The sequence below is a fragment of the Sturnira hondurensis genome, unplaced genomic scaffold (assembly GCF_014824575.4).
Source record: "Sturnira hondurensis isolate 20B ecotype Veracruz unplaced genomic scaffold, ASM1482457v3 Scaffold0021143, whole genome shotgun sequence".
NCBI lineage: Eukaryota > Metazoa > Chordata > Mammalia > Chiroptera > Phyllostomidae > Sturnira > Sturnira hondurensis.
This window is the reverse complement of record NW_028093774.1, coordinates 2,128,807-2,141,669: the sequence shown is the minus strand read 5'-3', so window position 1 is coordinate 2,141,669 and position 12,863 is coordinate 2,128,807. Positions and strand designations below refer to the sequence as shown.

Here is a 12,863-nt window from a genome sequence, read left to right as displayed (position 1 = left end):
GGCGGTGGGTGGGGGTGGGTGGGGGGCGGATTCAAAGAACCCTTTTGAGGTAGAATCAGGACTAGTGACTGATACTCTCTGTGGTGTGAGGCAGAGAAAAAAAGTCAAGAGTGACTCACAGGTTTTTATTTGAGATTTGTCTCCCTTATTAAGATTTGCAGTTCAAATGCTGAAGTTTCTTCTTAATGACAAGTATAGACTGTAAGCGCAGCTCATTTGCCAAATTTTGCCAGCTTGAACTTTACAGACTGGTAAGCATTTCTCTTTCTTTTCTTTTAGGCTGACATCTTATTTCCTGTTTTATTTATTTTGTAACATTTGTTCTGAAATTATTACTTCTAATAATTTTTGTACTTCAAGGAATTGATAAGATCCTGGTACATATTAGACTCACTAAATAAATCATCAAGGAAATGAGATCACCCATCCTGACTGACCTACAAGGTCATGTTGTTCATCGTAAAGGGATGGCACAAAACGTGGCTTTGAAGGTTCCAAGCCCTTTATGCATTTGTGGTAAAGTAAGGTTTGGTTGTGGATGGGTATAATCCAGGATTCTGCAGGATTTTCAGTACAGTGTAGCCAGGTATCACTCTGTGCCACATTCACTGACCACATCGGTCCTACCCGGTCGTGATAGCAGCAGCAGCCGCAGGAGGATGAGGCAGTCAGGCAGGTCACCGTGGAACAGGTTGTATTCTCATCCCTTTAAGCTTTTACCTTCCTGCAAAAGCCTGGTCTGGAGGTGGGATGTGCTCTGTGGTTTACCCAGGGTCCTGGGCATGCACTTATTCCTCTGGACTAATCCAGCGCCCAGCCTGGAGCCTAAGCCTCCACTGCATTAATCAGACTTGCTGGAATGATCACATGGTTTTCTCGCTGCCTCCCCTGTTAGCTGCCGCTTGTCAGCAGCTGGCGGAGCTGGAGGCTGCAGGCCCCTGTCTGCAGAAAGCCTTTTACTTCAGAATACTGGGGCAGGGGGAGAACCCCGCCTCTTTTTTCTGCACTTTGCAGCACCTGACTGACTAAATGGTTGTCCTCCGAACCAAAAAGGCTACCAGACAATCTAAGGAAATTGTCTCTGACTAGGTCATGTTCGCATTTGAAGAAATCAGGTATGTTCTGGGTTTTCCACATCAGTCTGCTGCTGGGTTTTTGTTCTCGCTAGGTTTTTGCTGTGTAATGACAGCTTAGGTTCTGGCTGGTTCTCACACACAAAAAGGGGTTCTTGTCTGCATTTGGTGGGTCTTTCCCTGCCATGGGGGTCGGAGGTGCCGCGGTGGTGCAGGTCAGGGTGTTTGCTGCATGCACAAATGCAACGTGCATAATTGTTTGCTGGTGTGTAAATTTCCTGAGGACCCCACCTTGTGCCTCATTGGAGCTTCTGTTGCAGGTGGAGAGTTATGAATACAGAATAGCAACTGTTCGTCCAGAATGAGTCTCTTGCTATCTTTTGTTTTTCTTCCTTTGTCAAACTCATGGAGTCGACTGCTCTCTTAAAAAATGCTAATCTTAGCAGTGAAGGTGAAAAATTCTGCAAGTCTGCCTGCTTAGTTGAGATCTGATTTTGGCTCTGATTTTCCTCATCGATAGTAATCTCGTGGCTGGTGGTTTTCTGGTAAGTGCCCTGATAAAGTCCTGTTAACAGGGTCCTTTTTTGCTTTTGTAAGCCTTCCAGCTGCTGTAATTATTAATGCTCCAAACTGGAGTCTTTTGTGAATCTTGTTCCCTCGCTTTCCTCCATCTCTTCTCTGGGAATCCGTGTCTGGGCGTGAATGTGGAAGGGATGTTCCAGGAGAGAGAGTTCCGAAGAAAGGAAGATAAAGGAGGAGGAATGGGAGGGCTGTCCAGTCATCCCTGTGTGTGTTTGCACGTATTTGGGATGTATGGGAGCAAGCGTGTATGTGTCTGTTTCTGACCTCGGGCAGCTTCTCATTCCTCACACGGAATCTGTGTGTGTTTTCGAACCGAGCATACGCACCATATCGATGGGCAGAGATTGTGGGGGACCCTCAGTCCTGTCTCGCAGGCCCTTTTGGTTCCCTCCAAATGTTGCTGCAATACATATTACAATGATAGTGGAATAATCACTCTTCATTATTTGGGAGAGGAAACTAGTGGCCTTTTAATCAAAATCAAGGGAGTAGATGAGAGAATCACCAGATTTCCTGAAAGAAAAGCAGGGGTACGCAGGTTATCCCCACACTTTCTGTCAACTTGGGGTTTTGCACCCAGGAAGTTATCCTTTGTTTGAGACCGGGTTTCTGCATTATTTGTAATGGCCTGAGCTTGTGAATAGGACATTCTTCTTATGTGACAACATGCTCCGGTGACATGGGGCCTGTGTCCTTACGTGGGAATCAGAACTTACTGTTTTATAATAGCCCCATTAATAACTAATAAGAATTTATTTAATGCTTGACGTGTAGCAGTAGATCAGTCCTTAGAGAGTGAAACAGGAGTCCTGGGTTCTAATCCCAGTTTCAAAATTACCTTCTCCGATCTGATGAGAGTTATGGAAGAGTTTTGTGGACTGCAGAAAGCAGTATAACTGTAAGGTACATACTCGGTTGCTAGCGTTCATTCCAGATGGAATAAGCCTTAGCTACTGCCTGGAACAGAGCTTGGAGCCTTTCTCTGCGTTTCCTAGTCAGGGAGAGGGGTGTGTGTCCACAGAGGCAATCGTGGTGATGGTCTTCCAGCCCAGGAGCTGCGTCTGCTGAGGTGGAAAAGGTCTAGTTAAAGGCCACTGCACTGCTGGGCTGAGGAAGTGGGGCCCTCTAAGGAGAGGAAGCCAGGAAGAGGAAGTCTGTCGCCCCTGCCTAGGCTCTCGGCTGGGCGTGATTGCGTTCCGTGCCTGCTGCGCAGTTCCAGACAGATGGTTTTCTTCTCTCCTCACAGGGGTTGCGTGTGCGGGGTCAGGTGATCACCGTGGGGCAACACCAGCACTAGCGAAGAGCTTAGCTTTTCAGCTGAGGCCAAGGTGGCTCTACAGCTGTGACTTGCAGGAGGATCTCATGCAGGAAGGCTCTGAAAACTCGGGTTGCTAGGCCCCCTCCCAGAGGTTCAGGTCCAGTCAGGAGGTCTGGGGTGGGGTTTGAAACCTGCAAGTCTAATGTGTTCCCAGGTGATTCTGATGCTGCAGGTCTGGGGACCAGAGTCTGAGAAGCATTGGCTAGGGAGAAGCAGACAGACTGTCACTGAGATGGGAAGTCTCCTGAGGCAAAGGCAGAGTAGAGGTAGGGACAAAATCCAGAGCCAGAGCAGCACACGGGCAGGTGGGCCAGCACCAGCGTGCCCGTGGGGAGGTGAGCTGAGAGCCACGTCGGTCACAGCAGCCCGCTCCTCCTTAGAGGCTGTAGAGCCGTGGGGAGGATACAAGGGTGAGGGTGTTAGGTTTCTTACCTTGGCTTATATGCCTGGTTCTGTCACACACTGTCTCCTGATCTTTCTTTGTCTCCATTGTCCCAGCTGGACAGTGGGGAGAGCAATTCTTGCCAGGCAAATCTACGGTGCTTTGAGAATTAAGTGAGGACATGAACTTACTTGATAAGTTATGGCACTCTCTCTCTCCAGGAACGTAGCGGAGGAAGGGGCACTGGGCATGACTCCATCCTCTTACCCACACACGTTTATAGGCCTCCATATACACACCCCACCCCCAAGAGCACAGGGCCACCTTCCTTTTTAAAAGGAAGTCTGAGTTTGATATGGACTAGGTACATGCTGTATACAGACTAACATCCTGAGAAGTTTTATGAGTCCTGTATTTTCAGCTTTGTATCCTTCATGCCTAAACTGCTTGACACACAGTAAACCTTAGTAAGCAGTGGACACAGTTCATTTTCAGGAGGATTTAACAAGGAAGGAAAAGCACACAAGCTGTCTGTGGCTAGCTCTGTGCAGGCCTGACATGGGTGCCATGGCGCCTGCTGGGGGTGCCAGCTCAGAGGAGTGTGTCAGAAAGCTGACAGCTGACCTCCTAAGAAAAAGGCCAATCGTCCTCAGCACACCCTGGTGCTGGAGTACCAGAGAGCTCCAGCCACATTTCATAAGGCGTCTCTGCAAGTGACCTCACTCCAGAGCCCACTGCACTGCCTCATGTAGTGCTTCTCGGAGGCCCAGGGCCCTAGCCTGGAGAGTCGTGACTCCCAAGAACTTGAGGGGTGGGGCCGGCATGTTCCAGCCCTTAGGGGATTCTGCCTGCCCCCCTTGACTACACGTCTGTATTGACATACTTCACTTGTGGTTATGCCTGTTAAATTTTTTTAAGATTTTATTTATTTATCTTTAGAAGGAAAGGGAAGGAGAGAGGGAGAGAAATATCAATGTATGGTTGCCTCTCGTGCGTTCCCTGCTGGGAACAGGCCTGCAACCCAGGCACGTGCCCTGACTGGGAATCGAACCGCTATCCTTTGGTTCACAGGCTCGCGCTCAATCCACTGAGCTACACCAGCCAGGGCTGCCTTTTAAATTTTTTTTTAAAACCTAGGTGCAAGGTGTACTGAACTAACAGTATAAGTAAACATATTTACCTGCTACTCTCCACCTCAGAGGCTGTCACTTGAGCGCACTGGAAACAGCTTTGTGGAATTCCGGGGTTCTCCTCCCACCTCAAGACCCAGATCAGAGACCGCAGGCCCTTTCCATCCCCAGAAGGAAGAGTTTTAAATGTGATTTTTGGCTTCATGATCACTCAAGTGAGAATGGAACCCAAATTAGAAACCACTGTTTCTCAAAATTCCCGATACTTTTCCCTACTTACTTCTAGAAGGAATATGGTATACAACTCCAGGATCTAAAAATACACACTTAGAATGCATCAATCACATAAAAATGGGAAATTACTACTTTGAATCTGTTTTGTTTCAGTTATTGTATTTTTAAACATTATGACAGGTTGAGGTTCAAGCTCTTACTAGATCTGTTTTTATTACTTAAAATCTATACCTGGTTTTGGGAAATGTTATATCTGTTCTTACCTTCTGACTGGTGGAATATTGAAACAAGTTAAAGTGAGTGGTACCAGGGACCTAGGTACTTCAGGTGGTACCAGGGACCACCTGAAGTTCACAGCCAGGAGAGCCCCCCCACCCCGGGTGTCAAGTGCCAGCATCATCCCTCTCATTCCCAAGGTCCTGTAAGGCCTCAGAGAACAGCTATCTCAGTCCAGTGGTGTTCCCACTGTGGTGTGGAAAGACGGCTTAGATCACCAGGAGGTGGAAGCTGGGCTGGGCTTGAATGGGAAGGCGCAGAACTTGATCACTGAATACCTACTGTGTGCAGATGCTGCTGGTTGCTTTGCCCGTGCCACCTTTAACCCACATAGCATCTTAGGAATGAAAACAGAGTCTCAGGAACACAGACAGCCCCCAGATGTTTACCTCTACCCAGACCTACCCCAAGGGCACCAGGTTTGAGGAGGTGAGCAGAGGGTGGAGAGTTGAGGGGAGAGAAATAGAGCAGGCGACAGGGAAGGACAGACAGATTTCATGGACTTGGCATTTGCCCTTTGGGTTTGTCTGATAAGCTACAAGCAAAATGTTATTTTGGGAAACATAATTTAGCTGTTAGGATGGCAGAGCAGATATATTTAAAAGTACCAATCTATCCTCCATTATCAAATAAATGTGAAGTATTATTCTTGACTATTCCTCAAATAGAGGCATTGTTGGGGACTGGAGTCCGAAGATTTGACCTCACTTCGTGTGGTGTAAACTTAAAGGCTGTGACTTGGTAATTCACTTTATTTCTCTAGGTAGTAGTTTCTTCACTTACAAGAAAGGGCTACTTAGAGAATGCAAGAAAGAAGTGTATAAATTACGAGATTTTGCTGTATTGTTTGTATTCTATTTTGGAATCAGTGGAAGCTTCATCAGTTCAAGTTTAACCCATTCAGTCTCGTCCCCATTCCCCACACCCCTGTGGGTGATAGCACAGCAGCCATCTCATGTATCAGAAACAGCAGGTCCGATGAAAACCAAGAGGAAAGACTCGAGCTGGGCTCAGCTAGGGGAATGAGTCCGGAACAGGATACAGCCTCTGATGTGGACACCGGCAAGCAGTGTCCACAAACTCTTTCAAGAGGAGAGTGCACTGACCCTTGCCTTGACAAGCTTTTATAGGCTCTAATTTGCATATAAATACAGGGCATTTATGGAGAGTTCATCAATCATTGTCAGGCAGTAATAATCAAATAGATAACGTTCAGAGAACTCTGAGGGCTTATTTTGAGTCTGGGTCAAATAGTTAAAGGTCATAAAACTTTGGGGAAACAAACTCATTCCATGCTTGGACCCTTATCATTTAAATTGAGGGTATTAGCAAAGCAGGTTTCACAGGACTTTATGCATTCTTTCTTAGGCCTGAAAGCCTGGGAACCCACCCTTTCCATCACAGGGCCACAGCCACCTCTGGCATTGTTTCAGGCTTACGTTGAGCAGGGGAAGTAAGGCAGCCAAGAGATTAGGAGACCTCTTGCAGACAGAATGAGGACTCGGGCTATGTCAAAGCTGAGGGGTAAGGCTCCATCACCCCCTTTCTCCATAGCCCCCCAAGTTCTTCCCTGAGGGCCCCCTTGTGACCATGCCTGTCTTAGGTCATCTCTCCCTCGAGGAATCTTACCAGTCATTGGCTAACCTGTCATGCACTGGGGGCCAGGCAGGGTGAAGTAAAATGGGCAGAGGTGATGCTCCTGCCAGGGAGATAAGCTCTGTCTCATTAGTGGCTTAGGTTCCCAAGGTCTCTCACTCAGCTTTAGCCTTGGGGGCTTACAGCTTCTGAAACCGGGCAGGGCAGTTCCCAGCAAGCATCTGCAAGACATTTGCTAGCCACTTAGGATAGTTGCAGAGGTCCCACCAACTGCATAGGTTTTGAAAACTCTGTGCATGTCTTTTTGGGGATGGGAGTGCCTTTTAGCTGATAGCAAACAATTCATTTAAAAAACATTTTCTGAAAGTCTCCTAATTACAAGCCATAGCAGAAGGTGCAAATACTCTTAACCTTTAGCCCTGCCTTCAGGAATTTGCTCTCCTGAAAAGGTGCAAGCCAACGCCGAACATGTGGCCTGGGGTGGCCATGACCCAGGGAACACAGGAGAAGTGGGTCTGCTGAGCGGACAGGTATGAGGGGTTTCCAGAGGGTGCGAGTCTTGGAGAAGTGTGGGATTTGGCTGGGTGAAAATGAAGGGAAAGGCTTTGGGCAGGTGCAGGGCCTGGCTGAGAGGAGGAGAGACTTCTCTCATTTTCCTCAGTGTGACCACGTCTGCTTTGTCTTTTCCTCGGGATTGGTGGCTTCTCTCTGCCCTGAAGTTCACTGCTCTGCGGAGGCAAGCACTTTTCACCTTGAGGGACTACGTAGTAGTTTGGGGATGCACTGCGGGATGCTTTGCAGTGCTGGCACCTTTGATTTTCACCAGCCTTGTTACCTTGAGCATCCGATGAAGCCATTGGTGCTTTGGTTTGTCTTTCTGTAAAACGGGTGTTACCTACCCCCTGAGCTGCTGCACTGATTAAATGACATTACTTACATAAAGCATCTCGCAAGGTGCTGAGCACTTAGTAGATGCTCAAGAAATTATTTCCTTTGATTTTCCTCATGCAGCAAAGCATTTAATTAGACTAATCAAATCCTGTTCTAATCTAGTTGTGGATTAGAAGCTGCCTGGAAGCCAGGAAAAAGGCCTGACACACTTGGGCCCAAGCACCTCTCAACTATCCCACACCCCGGGTGCTCAGACTCAGAAGGCTGGAGGGCAGTCCTCGGGTGATGGTCCCGTCTGTCGGAATTTTTATGTCACGGTGAACCAGTCATGGTGTGACCAGTCAGCTGAGAGCTCAGGTCAGGGCTTGGTTGACAGGCAGACTCACTGGTCTGAGAGATGATTTAAGTCCCTCACAGCTGACAAGCTGGGGCTCCGGTGCCCTCTGTCTGATTGTGTTGACACAGCCAGAGCCCCGCACCCAGGCCGCGTGCTCCTTGGTGGCCTGTCTCTGTGTTTCCGGAGACTGCTGTGGGACTTAGATGTCTGTTGGAGTGATGTGGACTGCATTGACAGTGGGATGGGGGGTACAAAGTGAAGTCCAAGGGAGAACTCGGTGGTGAGCCACCTTCCCGCCAGAAGCAGCTATTATAGAAATGATGAGATGCATTCTGGGTGGTCCTATTGGGCGTCAGGGCAAACCACCGAAGGGCTGAAACTTGGGGGCCCTGTGGAGTGGTTCTCAACTGGGAGGGCCCATCAAAATCCAAATGCAGGTGTCCAGGCCGCTGTTCGAACCTGCAAGTCCAAATACTCGGGGGTGGAGCCCAGGTTTGTGCACATGTGGGGGCTCCACTGGCAGTTCTGGTGCACACTTGCAGTTAGAATTTGTGGGAAGAGTCTGAGCTTGGGAACCTGGGACCTGGGGCCCAGTGATACAAACTGTGTTGTTGAAACCAGAAAAGCCGGCGCTCGTGCTGCCTGTCACCCACCAAACCCAGTAAGGAGAAACAGGGATTGAATCTCTATGGACGTTTTATTAGACGGTGGGTTTGTACCCTAACAGACTGTCTTATACTTCCTTTCAAGCCAGCCTTTTCTATAAGGGGGCAAAAGTGCAGGTAAGGGATTTGGAATTCAGGAAAGAGGCCAATCAGATAAAAGCTGCATTCTGGCTAACATTCTTTCATCTTCTGACCCATGATTTTTTTTATCTGTGTCCCGGGCACCAGGTGGTTTCTCCCTGGAACACAGCTTTTCGAATACCACCTTTGTTACTCATGGTCTCTTCTGGAGCACAGAGGCCAATCGCTGGTGGTCTCCTAGAGTCAGGGTGGGCCGTACGGCAGTTCCTGAAACAATAGCTTTTCACATGCAGTAACTACTAGGCTTATTAACTATTGCCTTAAACTAAAATTTTCCAACTCTTGAGTTCCCCCATCATTACTTTAGATGAATCACTTAACTTCACTGGGGCTTAGTTTGTCCATGGGAAACAGAAATAATATTTTATGTATAGAGATGTGGCTCAGACAGAATAAGGTAATGGCCATGTGGGAGCTTTGGAAAGTCAAGACCAAGGGCCAGATAATGAAAGGTGCCGTCTTGCGTGCTTTTGAATCCAGGGGGCTCCTCCTAAGAGAGATTGCATCCAGGTGTGTTAAATGTGCTTGACTGGCGCAGACTAAGCATTTGGTCTGTAACTGAACTCGCACTGGCTGGTGGTCCTTTCTGGGTTTGGCACTGCACAGCCAGTCGCCTGGCCGTCGGGAGTTTGTACTTGTTCACAAGCGAGAGGAATTGTTTCCACCCCAGTCAGCCAGGTCAGAGCCTGCCAGATGCCAGGGTTGGTCTCACAGTGCATCTCTGAGGCTAGCCTGCCCTCCATCTTCATCAGCACAAGTGCAAAAGAGGAAAGACAGCCCACATTCACTTGGGAGGCCCCAGAGAAAACTTGAAACTGGACCTCTTCGTCTTTGAAGGTCGCCTCAGGAAGATGGATGTCCTCGCCAGGGCTCCCTCCTGGTGTGCAGGCCTTGCACTCTGTTCTACACTTTTCACTGTGTGCAGTGGGCCTGAAGCTGTGTACTAAGTCATGGTAGAGCCTTCTTGGGGGAGATGGTTATGACTGTGGGTGGGGCTGGGTGTACTTTCATGAACCAGGCATCGAAAACTCAAGGGATTGTGGGTGTGTTTTACTCAGCGATGAATTCCTTTTCCTGAAGAGGATGCTTTCGCAGTCAGATGAGCCTTGGAGCACTTCCCAGGCCAGAGAGTGAAGACCCTGCCGTTGTTAGTCTCCACCTTGTTGAAGACTGAGGGAAGTAGGGATCCTAAGGTGGAGGGAGAAGACACATTTTGCTACAGTTGACAAAATTATTATCCTGGTCTTGGTTGGGACCCTCACAATAATCAGATCCCTGGGATGAAAGCCTGAATTAGCTCGGCCTGCCCTGACCAACAAGTTCAGTACAGCTTGTTTCAAAGATGGGTGGGGAATGAGAGGCTGGCTCCTAGTTCTTTGGGGAGGGTCCTTTACCATGTGGCAATATCAAGTTCTCTCCCTTGCCAGTCCAACTCCTCACAGTCTTCTGCCTCCCTGGTCTGCCTGCACTCTCTCTGGAAGTTCAGGTCCAGGAATCTCTCCTCTGCTCCACAGCCGATTTAGTCACCAGTCTACTTGCACCACTGGGCTTCCCTGTCTCTGACACCCTGCTTTCTCCCCGTGAAGTCCTGCAAAACCCAGCCCCGTGCGCACTTCCTTGGGAAACCTTTTTTGACCTCTGCAGCCCACATACATCTCCCTTTTTTCTGAACATCCATACAACACTGGAGGGATCTAGCATAATCTAATATTTAAATGTTCTGTCGTAGTTTCCTGACTTGATTGAGGGGTATTTGAAGGCAGAAAAAAGGTTTGATACGTTTTCATTCCATCTGTTACACTTGAATGGAGCTGGATTCATCATGGCTTCTCAGCACTTTTTATTCATTTTTATTAGCCTTTTTCCCCTTAACCTCCTGCCATATGCCATTGTTACAGACCCTAGAAGGGGAACTGGCAGGAAAGAGGGCAGTTGCTGCCTTTTGGATGTCTGTTCATTTCTGAGCGTGAGACATTGGCTGGGACTTTGAGAGAGACTGAGTCTGGGGAGCAGGACCTGCTTTTGCATGAGCAAAATTGGTCCAGGCAGTAGGTCAGGAGCCAGTCCTAAAGGGCTACGTGGTAGAGGTTCAAGGCCATGGGGATTTACAAAAGGGTTTGAGCTAGCAAAAGTGCATGTGAAGTTTAAAAAGTCCTTACATGTTGAAATGAATCTGATTCTTCTAGATTCAAATACAAACAAGACACATGTACAGGTGTATGCTGCTGGTTTTTATGTTTTTGGAGTTTAATGGAGTCACTCAGTTGGAAGATCAGGAACCATGTGTCTGTCATTCACTTTGTTTTACCCCAGTGTGGACTGCTGACACAGTTTATTTTGTGTTTTTCTGACTTGTCCCTGGCAGCAAGAAATTTCCGGATGGTTGCAAAATGGTAAATTTCATTCACCAGTGCATGTGTTGTGTTTTTTGTTTGTTTTGGTTTGGGTTTTTTGTTTTGTTTTGTTTTGTTTTTGCACCACTTATTCCCTCATCTGAGCCCATCTGTGTGTGTGTGTGTGTGTGTGTGTGTGTGTAAAGGAATTTCTTGGTGTAATTACTCTTGATGTTTCCATGACGAGAGGTGAGTCGAGCTCACTCTCAAGACTGCTAGGAGGAGAAAGGGCTGCAGTTTTACTTGCCAGCGCAGCTCTTTCTGCAGGAGAGCCCTGCTGTGTGCGAGGCCGTCCTTTACCTGCTTTAAGTCAGTCATTTGTTTGTCGGCACCTGGGCAGAGATAGGGGTTTGAGACCATTCCAAGAAGTAAGACATTGTACAAAGACAAGAAATTTTTAAAAAGGGAGAGGCAGTCAAATAATTTTTTAACATACTTATTTTGTTTGCTCTGATAGCATTGTTACTCCTAGAAAGTGGCTGTGTTTTGCCCAGCAGCCAGTTCAGAAGGGAGGGAGGAGTTAAGAAGAGGGGAACCACCGGTCCATTCCACAGTGAAGGGGGTTTGTATGGGCCTAACCACTCCCCCCACCTTGGGCTGGCACATGAGCCAGGCCAGACCCAGCCAAGACTCCATTCCTTGGCCATGGTGATCGGTTTAGGGGCAGGTCTGTCATCTGGGAGTCCTCCAGGACTTGGGCTAGGGCTGCTAGGAAAGATGCCGTTTTTTCTGGGAGCAGGAGCTAAGAGGATCATGGAGGCCCCAAGTCATTGGCAGCCTTCTGATAATGAAGCCCAGAGATGGGGGTGGAGCCCAGTGGCAGCCGAAGAACCAACTTCTAGCCACATCGTTGAGCCTGAGCGTCAGTCAGCCCCGTTTAAGCTAGGCTTATCCATGAGGGTTATTATTTTTTTGTACTATATGAACTAAAAAATTTCATATATTCCTATTAGAATCTGTCACTTACAACCTAAAGAACTCCAAATAATACAAAACTGTGCAGGATAAATCAAAAGCAGACTAAAACTTACATCATTTTTCTCCCACCGGAGTGACCATACTGGTCATCCACAAGCCTGTTGGACCACATTCACAGAGTTGTGTTTCATTTAGGTGTTTACCAGAGTACTGTGGTCAGGGCGCTGTTTGGGGCTGAATTGTGTGCGTACCACACACCCCGCTCCCCTGCCTCCCGCCCCAATTCATATATTGAAGCCTAACCCCCGGTGCAACCTTATTTGGACATGGGGCCTTGTCAAAATAGGGAGGTAAGAGGTAATTAAGGTTAAATGAGGTGATGGGGTGGGGCCCTGAGCCAGTAGAGCCGGTGTCCTTATTAGGAGAGGAGGAGACACCAGAAGCTCAGAGAAAAGGCCATGTGTGAGGACACAGCAAAAAGGTGGTCCTCTGTAAGCCAAGGCGTGGGCCTCAGGAGAAACCGAACCTGCTGACACCTTGATCTTGGCCTTCCAGCCTCCAGAACTTCAAGAATGCAAACTTCTGTCCCTAAGCTTCCCAGTCTGGTACTTAGTTGGGGCAGCCCGAGCTGACTAATGCAGGCACATTTAAAGGGGGGGGTGGGGGTGGTAAGGGGACTGAAGACTGTGTGTGAGGGACAGTCCATGGAGACTTGCAGTGAGCTTTTAGGAGAAGAGAAAGCAGTGTTTGAACTAAAAAAGCTCTCCAGGTGGCCCCTGGTCCAGAGGTCGAGTAGTCACTTGGACACAGCATTTACTTTCCACTTTCCCGAAGCAGATATGTCTGGGTCCCCTAAGGCATTTCCAGTGGGAAAGGGGAGTAATGTTTACTGAACACCCTCTGTTACCTTCTTTAATTCATTCAGAG

The 12,863-nt window shown here is 48.2% G+C and overlaps 1 protein-coding gene across 3 annotated transcripts in view; it reads left to right on the top strand.

Annotated features, from left to right (window-relative positions):
• The window catches only part of EVL (Enah/Vasp-like), a 120,145-nt gene that overhangs the window by 32,991 nt on the left and 74,291 nt on the right, over positions 1-12,863 (top strand). For 2 of the 3 annotated variants that reach the window (XM_037031725.1, XM_037031719.1), the window contains exon 1: positions 928-1,115. The exons of the other annotated variant lie outside the window; for it this stretch is intronic. In XM_037031725.1, coding sequence (XP_036887620.1) covers positions 1,093-1,115 — 23 coding nt within the window. In that variant the 5' untranslated portion in view covers positions 928-1,092. Of the gene's footprint in view, positions 1-927; positions 1,116-12,863 lie in introns of those variants that run through there. 3 annotated transcript variants of the gene reach the window in all.